The sequence below is a fragment of the Palaemon carinicauda genome, chromosome 6, assembly GCF_036898095.1.
Source record: "Palaemon carinicauda isolate YSFRI2023 chromosome 6, ASM3689809v2, whole genome shotgun sequence".
Classification (NCBI taxonomy): Eukaryota; Metazoa; Arthropoda; class Malacostraca; order Decapoda; family Palaemonidae; genus Palaemon; species Palaemon carinicauda.
Window position 1 is genome coordinate 20,648,334 of NC_090730.1, and position 9,311 is coordinate 20,657,644.

At 34.9% G+C, this 9,311-nt stretch overlaps 2 protein-coding genes across 4 annotated transcripts in view; one reads left to right on the forward strand and one right to left on the reverse strand.

Annotated features, from left to right (window-relative positions):
* The window catches only part of LOC137642484 (uncharacterized), a 48,985-nt gene extending 44,624 nt beyond the window's left edge, over positions 1–4,361 (reverse strand). For 2 of the 3 annotated variants that reach the window (XM_068375076.1, XM_068375073.1), the window contains exon 1: positions 488–625. In XM_068375076.1, coding sequence (XP_068231177.1) covers positions 488–530 — 43 coding nt within the window. In that variant the 5' untranslated portion in view covers positions 531–625. Of the gene's footprint in view, positions 1–487; positions 626–4,300 lie in introns of those variants that run through there. The other variant, XM_068375075.1, reaches the window with a different exon arrangement.
* On the forward strand, positions 752–9,090 carry LOC137642486 (uncharacterized). The gene is made up of 4 exons (XM_068375077.1): positions 752–862; positions 4,318–4,429; positions 6,337–6,765; positions 6,919–9,090. The coding sequence occupies exons 2-4, from the start codon at positions 4,324–4,326 to the stop codon at positions 7,155–7,157; spliced, it is 774 nt and encodes a 257-aa protein (XP_068231178.1). The 5' UTR covers positions 752–862; positions 4,318–4,323; the 3' UTR covers positions 7,158–9,090.
* Positions 9,091–9,311: the final 221 nt, after the last annotated feature.

A 9,311-nucleotide genomic window follows, 5' to 3' on the forward strand; every position in this document is an offset into this window, starting at 1 on the left:
AAATAAAAAGAATCTGGTAGATAGGTACTCTCACTAATCGATATGATATTAGTATAAGACGATTTGTGATGCTTACGTGCAAGTATAGCTTTCGTTAGCGTTTAATTGTTTATGTCTTTCAAAACAAGTAAGATCTAAAACTTGTCTATTTATCTGTCAGTCTATTTAATACAATGGGTAATTTAGTAGTCATTTTAGTGTTTTTAACAAGCTTGAACTGAATTTACTTTCTGAATAGTATTATGTAAAATGATTTTGATGAGTTGAAACAACACGTTCTTTCTGATTATTCTGAAACTTTAGTTAATTAAAAGAATCTTATTTTATTCTTTGTAGAAAGAATCCAAAACCTGTTTTTATTTTTTCAGATATTTAAGATGAAATATCTTTCCTTTGTTTTTTGTATCTATACAAAAGCAAAATGTGATCTCAAGTATTTACCACCAGATCCTAATGATACGAGTTAAGGCTTGATTTCAACACTTACCAGCAGTAGGTTTATGGCCACGTCGTAGTGTGCAAGTTCTCATGGCTTTTAATTGGAATTTATGGGCGTGAGCCGCGTGATATTAAGGGTTTGAGGCTCGCTGTTAGCATATGAACTTGTTTCCTTTTATCCGAGCATTAACACTGCCTACAACAACATCACTCCTCAACTTCAAACTTTTTTCAGATAAGGTCGTTGTTATCTAGACGAGGTTCACTTGAACCACAACAGGAAGTGCGCCGGAAATATAAAATCTAAAGATGCTCCCAACGTGGCTTATGCTACAAAGATATTTTACAAGTTCTGCTTAAAAGTTGTGTCACTCCTCAGTCTGCGCCTCTTTCTTTTTGTGCATGTACACTACTAAATCCCAAGGTTTGTGCTTTGTTTTCATAATCATTCAGACTGCGCGCGCAATCCCTTGAGTTATCTGCGCTATTCATCATTTGTTGTGTATGAAACCATCCCTGTCCCTAACGCTGTCCATAATAACTCAGACTGGGTAACTAATGCCAATTTAAACGCCATTTCCAGAAACCATTATCATTATTAGAAGTCAAGCCGCAAACAGAATGTTTATAACCCTCGGGGCTCCAATTATGAAAAGCAGCTAGTCCGAAAAAAAGATGTAACATAAAGATTCAACTACAGAAGAGAAAGGAAAAAACGATAACAATAACCACATGAACATGGCAGAAGTCACTCTCATCAAATTAGAATATGACATGAAGATGATCTCATTCCTGTTCTTAAATGACAATTCGCCTTTCTACTATGTGGGAACATTTTTTTTTTTTCACTTTACTCTGGGGCTGTTTGCCTGGTCCTGTAACACGCAGAAAGTAAGTTTGTCGCATGCATTCTTAAGTATTTTGGAGTATCACACAGCGTAATTGTCAAATCCACATTAGCGAAGCACTTCAAAAACACTTAAGTCTTAAACTTATTGAAAGCCTTGATATTTTCAGTCTTTCGTATGTCTTATTGGGGCTTGGAAAACCTTGCTTGCGCCCTAGGGTTGCTAGGTATTCGGTTTTGGACCGGAGTCTTCGGAAATTAAGCTTCATTATTATTATTATTATTATTATTATTATTATTATTATTATTATTATTATTATTATTATTAATTGCTAAGCTACAACTCTAGTTGGAAAAGCAGAATGCTATAAGCCCAGGGGCTCCGACAGAGAAAATAGCCCAGTGAGCAAAGGTAAGAATAGAAAAACCTGAGGATTATTACTGATCATATCATATACTTTTTTATTATTATATATCATTAGATAAAATATTTTATTTTAATCAGATTGATGATGAATTGATAATTAACTACATTCACAGCTTCTAGATTATTTGAGTATCAAAATAGCAATGTATTTTGAGTTTGAATGTCCCATTACTTTTGCTGCCGTGAGGAAGAATTGACGCGAAGGGTATTTTAGAAAATGGACGGTTTCCTTCTTCAGTGGAACAATAGCCCAGTGAGGAAAGGAAACAAGGAAAAAAATATTTTAAGAATAGTAACAACATTAATATAAATATTTCCTATATAAACTTTAACAAAGCAAGAGGAAGAGAAATTAGATAGTGTGCACGAGTGTACTCTCAAGCAAGAGAACTCTAACCCAAGACAGTTAAAGACTTTTTCCTGTAGCTATAAGATACTTTAATTCCTTAAGTGGTATAAAATGTAAACTATTAGGTACATATAAGGGCAGCAATGGGAGTTCTGATGCAATTTCACTAAAGGTATTGGAAAATAAGGAAAGAGTTGGTCTTGATATGGATAATATTGTTGCTTATGGAGCTGATAATGCATCAGCTAATTATGGAAAAACATCGTTCTATATTTACTAAACTTGGAGAAAAAATCCCCAACTTTTGAAAATTAATTGTTACTGCCACATTTTGCATAATACCGCAAGACATGCATGTAAACCTTTTTATGTAATGTGGAAACACTTGTTATCTGAATATTCAATGAATTCTCATGTAGCGCTAAAAGGGTTACTGAGCTAAAAGAGTGTTTTGAGTTTGTGGAACAAAAATATGACATTCTTCTTCGCCATGTTTGTACAAGGCGGTTGTCTATTTTCATCAAATGAGAGACTCATGCAGTATTGACCATCTGTGAGAGTGTATTTCATTAAGCTGAGGGGAAGATAGCTGTTCCAAATTAGGGTGACAATTTTCAAGAGATGAAGAACATGTCCTCAATAATGGCCAAGTTCTTGGAAAAGATACAACTATTCGTATTTGGTCCACCACGTCCTGAGCACTTTGCATGATACTATTCTGAGAGTTAAGAGTCTGAATGCGTTCAACCAGTTGCATTATATTATAATTGAAACTAGGAATAAGTTCATAGATAGAATGAAGGAAAAATTTTGGAGGGCAAAAGCATCAAAAGGTCTCAGGCATTTGAGTTCATCCAATAAGAACATATTCATGAGAGATGCTCTATCAGTTTAGAGCGCGGTGTATCCTCCTTAGAGAAATGGTATTATTACTGAAATCCACCTGTGAAAAACCTCACTATACTTGATATAAAAGGTGCTGACGACTTAGTCTATGAAAACTTTCTGTATGTTGCCAAAGTACGTTTTACATCAGTGGATGAAGATGAGTTAGACCAGGAGCAAACATTGGATTCGAAATAGGCCTCTTTTTTTCTCAGGCTCAAGAACACCTGATTTACAAAATATCGTCTATACAATACTAGCAATACCAGCTAATAATGCATTTATAGAGAGAGCGTTTCTCTGAAGAATAATCTGTGGACTGACAATAACATTGGTAAGGTCTGAACTAGTGTGTCAAAGTTAATTAAGGAATGACATGTTCACATTTTTTCTTATTTTCTGTCTCATAAAAATCAACAACCTCTTTTGAAGGCAGTACCAAGTACCAGTACACATTAAACAAGCTGTAAATTCATGCAAGCCTTTGAGTTCCCATTTGTATATTTATATAATTTGTTTATTGTTTACTCTTTTGGCACATGCAGCCTACACTGATAAAAAAAAAAAAAAAAAAAAAAAAAAAAAAAAAAAAAAAAAAAAAAAAAAAAAACAGTATTTTTTATTAGAAATTCTCCGTAAAAATATACTGTTTTAAATCGTATTTCAGTAAAGTACAGGCGACCGCAGTTTTACCTTACTTTGTTAATATCTTTTATCGGGTTGGGAACCGTAATATCACTCTTTTATGTCAATATAACAGTGTTTAAAACGGTAAAAATCCAGAAATAAATGTTGCCAGACTTTTACCGTTTTTTTTTTAATACAAATTTTTAACAGTGCATGTAATCATGAGTATATGATAGGTAGTAAAACATATTTTTTTATTGCCACATTATTGATTAGTTGTTGGAAAAATTGTGTTATATTTGCCGAGTAGAGATAAAATGGCAATATGTGGAATAAAGCATAGCAAATTCAGCAATTAATGAACAACATTAAGTACTGGATGTACCATATCTTGCTCTTTTTTCTGTCTAATATGTTAATTAAAACTATGCTATTTGAACCGTTTTCAATAAGCCACATTAGTCAGAGAGATAAAGTACTTAATACTGACCTTAATATATGTCCAAATACCCATCATATATGGCCTCAAAATACCTCTGAAATTAGTCGAATTTAACATTTCCTCGGGGGGCCGGGGGGGGGGGGGGCGCGGGGGGCACTCCATCATTTGGGTAAAATTTTCCTTGTTGAGGCCCTTGGCCTTATACAATCCTGCTTTTCCAAAATGGTTGTAGCATAGCTACTACTACTACAAATAATAATAATAATAATAATAATATCACTTCACCTTTTTCTTTCCTTTAGGGACTTATGATGTTCAAACTACTGCGATACCACCGCCACAGCACTTGGCTTTCTACAACAGTCATCTGTCTCATATTCATTGGCCCTTGGCCGCTTTCATTCGCTGAATTAAGTGAGTCTGGTCTCGTTGTTAATTCGTACTCTAATTTGCATTTTAAACACAGAGACGCAATAACAGTTGAAATACTTTAATTCGTGACATTCCATTAAGCTGGATCCCAGTGCATTAGATCATGATTCAGTTTTTTTGTTTTGTTTTTTTCTTCTTTTTTTTTTTTAGTGTTGTCCCGAAAAGACACAAATGCATAATAAAATATATTGGTGTGAGTCTTATTTTGTCGGCCATGATGTAATTAACTTTGAAAGTTTCTTCCACATTTCATGACTTAAGGTTTCAATCAGAATTTATCCCTGATAAGAGAATTTATTTAATTTGATATATATACAAGTGTATATATATATATATATATATATATATATATATATATATATATATATATTTATATATATATACACGTGTGTGTATATGTATATGTGTGTACATGTGTTTGTGTATGTATACTTGCATGCATTACACAACCTTGAACCTGAACTATAGAGCAAAAGTACATACTCCTGTCTGTGGTATTTTCTTAAACTGGCCTACCTGATCCACGTGAGATCTTTGAAAAAAAAAAAAGTGTCTCAAGAAAACAAGTTAATGTTTCAAAGAACAATTCTGTGCAGGAAATTCCCTAATTAAAAACAATTGTAAAAGATATTGCAATTCTGGTTGCACTGGTATGACCAGGAGACTTTAAGGTATATGTTCATATTTAGTATAACCTTAAAACTCCAAAAAAAAAAGAAAATAAATTTATTAAGAAGACTCGATTGTGCTTATGTGTTTAAACGTGAGATACAAGCTTATAAATCTTAACTTTGTAAATTTTGTGCTTGCAAAATTCTGAATTACGAAGCTGAGAATTCAGGTTTGTAAAAGGCCTTGGTTCGAAAGGTAGGCTAAATTAGCAGGCTACTCTCCCAATAATGCTCTGATAACGATCTATTTCTCTCTACTTATAAAATCATTTATTATATGTCTTACCGTTAGTTTTCATATTCAAAATGATAACTTATGCATATTCAAAGTAAAGGACAGGCCAACATACTTTTTTTTCTGAAATTCCGTAACATTATTTTTGACAGAGTTGGCAAAATGTTATAGATGATATCAATATTAGTATCATCATTATTATTATTTACGTTTTCTTTATTCTTCGTATTATTATGATTATTATTCAATCCAAGATTAAGTCCCCGTTACACATGTGTGTGTACATTGCCTTACCTTATGTAATACACGGGCTCTTGCCGCTGGGCGGCCCGTAAGCCGTTACAAAGGCAATGACCAAGTGCTACGCTGGTCTACTGCTGACTGGAAGCAGACCTCTTCTATAAGTTCTAAGATACTTATAGAAAAAGTTAGGCAGTAAGGAGAGAGATAATGATATATCCTTAAAGATAAATAGAAAATTATATATTACAATAGCAATGTTAACATGACTATACTATACAGAGAGAATGTCATTATTGGTGTGTTTTAAAACTAAAAACAAAGTTGAAGATCAATCAAAGTTTAAGGTAAAGGTAACCTCTTGATCAGGGTTTGAACTTGACCATATGGCCATTACCTTAAATGCTGCTTTTTACCTTAGATTACCTTAAAACTTTTCCAATTTCCTTAAATTTGAAACAAGTAAAAACAAAATTACCTTTGAATTACCTTAAAAATTGCCTTGAAACCATAAAATATTGCCTCAAACTAGGGTGATTACCTTAAAAGTTTAAACCCTGCTCTTGATAAACCACCAGGCATCCTCGACCCTTCTAAGCCTACCCATTATTCTTCCCGTTTTTCCTTATTACGTTTCTGTGAAAATGTTCGTTTATCAAGTTATTCCTTCTACTTATTACCAGTTATTACAACATGTAAATCACAGGGTCCAGATGTTGTCCTATTTCTTTATTCTTTCACAGAATGCACGAAGGAGACCAGTCTAGGAAAGGATGAGAATGCCATGGCTCCATTCTTTCGGGAAACTGCCATACACGTGGCAACAAAATCTCACCATATGATGAAGTTCGACGTTGAACTCAAACCTTTGCCTGACAAGGCCAGAATCAAAGCTCAATTGGTTAAGTACCGGCACCAGATGGGCATTAGCCTATGGGACACATCGGTGACAAACTCTTCAAAGAATATTTCAAAATGCATGTGTTTGATATCATCTGAAGACCGTCATTTTTTTAAGATTGTGATCCAGGATAACAGCTCGGCAGCGGATATTGTTATCGGGTCAAATGGCGAAATCGTCTTGAAAAGTGGTGCAAAGGCTGGAGAACTTGATTACATCGTCGTGACAAACTTACACAAACAGCCATTAAACATCAGCTTTTGTGGATTTGGTTCGTTATATTCTTGTAGACTAAGATATATCATAATAGTGAATAAAATCTTTACAAAAATGCAAAACTGTCAAGAATCTATGTACTGCCTTAAAAGTGATCAAGCTATTAGGACTACAAATTTTCTAGTAACATTCTTTTTTATCTTTACAGAGGCGGAGCCAGCATTATCCAACAATGTATCTTTAACGCTTTCGGTTCCCCGCAACTGTTCCTTGTATGAGATATATGCGTTGATAGAAAAAGAAGAAGACATCCCATTAGGAAATGTTTTTTCTCAGAATCGTGTAATTATATACATTAATTTCGGATTAGGATTGTTGTTGCTGATTATACTAATTATTGCCCTGTTCAAGTACCCACGGTACTTCACGGAGAACAGACAAAACTGATTACCCCTACAACCCAAGACCTACGAATTCTGTAGGTCTTGCTACAACTGGTCCGACGAAAACACAGTCAGCTAAACGATCGAACTTCTTGTCCAGACAGGTATTCTATTCCGGGTACGAATATGGCATAGTTCATTCAACAATCCTTTCCTACATTCTAACTTTGGTTTCCATAGAGATTTTCTAGACTCCTACTACAACTGAACTTCTTGTTTCACCTATTATATGTGACTTATCTGAGCAATCTCTTCTGCCAATATACCAGCACCCATCATGCTTACTCCAATGCCATTATGAAATAGAAAATCTCTATTATTCCACCTTCGATACCACTATTTGTTAATCAATACTTCTGATTTTAATTTACCCACACAATCTTACTCTTGCTTACATTTTCTCTCAATTTTCTTCTCTTCTCTTATTCTTAGAGAAACTTTCAAACCTTTCGGATAGTTTCAACGGTATCCCTTCTCTTCACAGTATACGGTATGGTTCCTGGTTCCACGATGCTCACTCCACAGATCAAGACGTCCATGGGCACAATACTTGAACAGGTGCTCAGTGTTGTTACCTGCAGACACCACTTCCTTTATCCTAAATACCTCTCTTGTCCCCATCGAACTTGTCCTATACTGAAACTACTTCCTTTGATGGACTTTCTGAGGCAATGATATTCAGGGTATTTTTTTGGGGTGTGTTTAGATCCCTGTTGCATTTAACGTGTAAATAAGTTTTCCGATTTTTCTTCTGACCTACATATCTCGCAGCTTAAATCATTTTTCTTTGATCTTTGCAAATTGCGTTTTAGTTCTAGCTTATTGAGCCTCGTTTTCATTATCATTATAGCTTCCCTGGCAATCAGTTTCTCCATATATCCCATTCTGCCCTAACCTTCTGTGAATCTCAACTTCACCGTCTCCTTTCATTTTTAACTGTTTCCTTGCATATTTTCCCCTTTACTTATTTTTTTTTTTTTAAGTTTTCCTTTGTAAATTTTACTTCATCCCCTTTACTTCGTACTTTTTACATATTTCTATTACACTTTCCCCGCATCCTGTATAAGACTTTCTCATTTGATCTACTACAGTCGATTTCACTAATCTCTTTTCTTCTGTGCTCACTATATTATGGAACAGCATGATAGTTTTATATTCAATCCCATTTTCTACTGATCATATCCCTGTTTCGAAAAGGAATGGGAAAATTTGTAAGAAAAGATAAAATAGAGTTATTGCCTCGCCATTAGATATAAGCTTCCCTTTCTGTCAAGGATTAATCCTACGTTTTCCATTAAAGAAGATGAGGATGGTAAGATTGATTGATTGATGTGAAGTTTTCTGGCATCCTGACATCGAAGGTCATTAACGCCGAGGGTGGTGAGATGGATAGCTGAAATATAAATATCACTACTAGAAAGGATAAAAGAGGAATGTGTGGTGTATATGTGATGTAAAGGAGAAGTCTAACGAAGCCTTTCTGATTTTAAGTCATGTAATAAGAAGAGGGGAGGTGGAACCAATCAAGAAAGCTAAGAACCCGCCAGTGATTCGGAGGGGGAGTGTGGACTGTGGGGTGTCAGTGGATCAGAGACTCAGATGGATGGATGTGATGAGGAGGGATGTGGGTAGGGTGGGACTAAGGAAAGCAGATGCAAGGAATAGAAATAGATGGAAAAAAAGTTGACTCGAGCGACCCACCCTGCAATACAGTTAAAATAAGGTCGAAAGTAGAAGAATGGCTGCGTTTTAAAAGAATATTTCATTATTTCATTTAATAGTCATCGGTACAGATTCTGGTAGTAGAGTACTGTACCCTTCGTTACAGATGTTGCTGGTCACCTTTCTAAACCTTCTAAGTTCTCTACAAAGACAATATTAAGTGAGTCAAAACCTCTTGTTTGCTTTCCTAACTGTCCCATTAGTCATATATTTGATTAAAGAATGTACAACAAAATGAAAACTGCGTGTTTTATTACCATATCAAACGTTAAACTAAACTATTTCTGCTAGGGGTTGTGTATCCTATTAGAAACGCCCTTCCCCGTTGATCTGCTGGACTGGGGTTCGAGACCCGCTCAAGCTCAATAGTTTCTTAAAGTGTTTGCAACCTGACCATCCTTGTAAGCTAAAGATGGAGGGTTTAGGGGAGCCTATA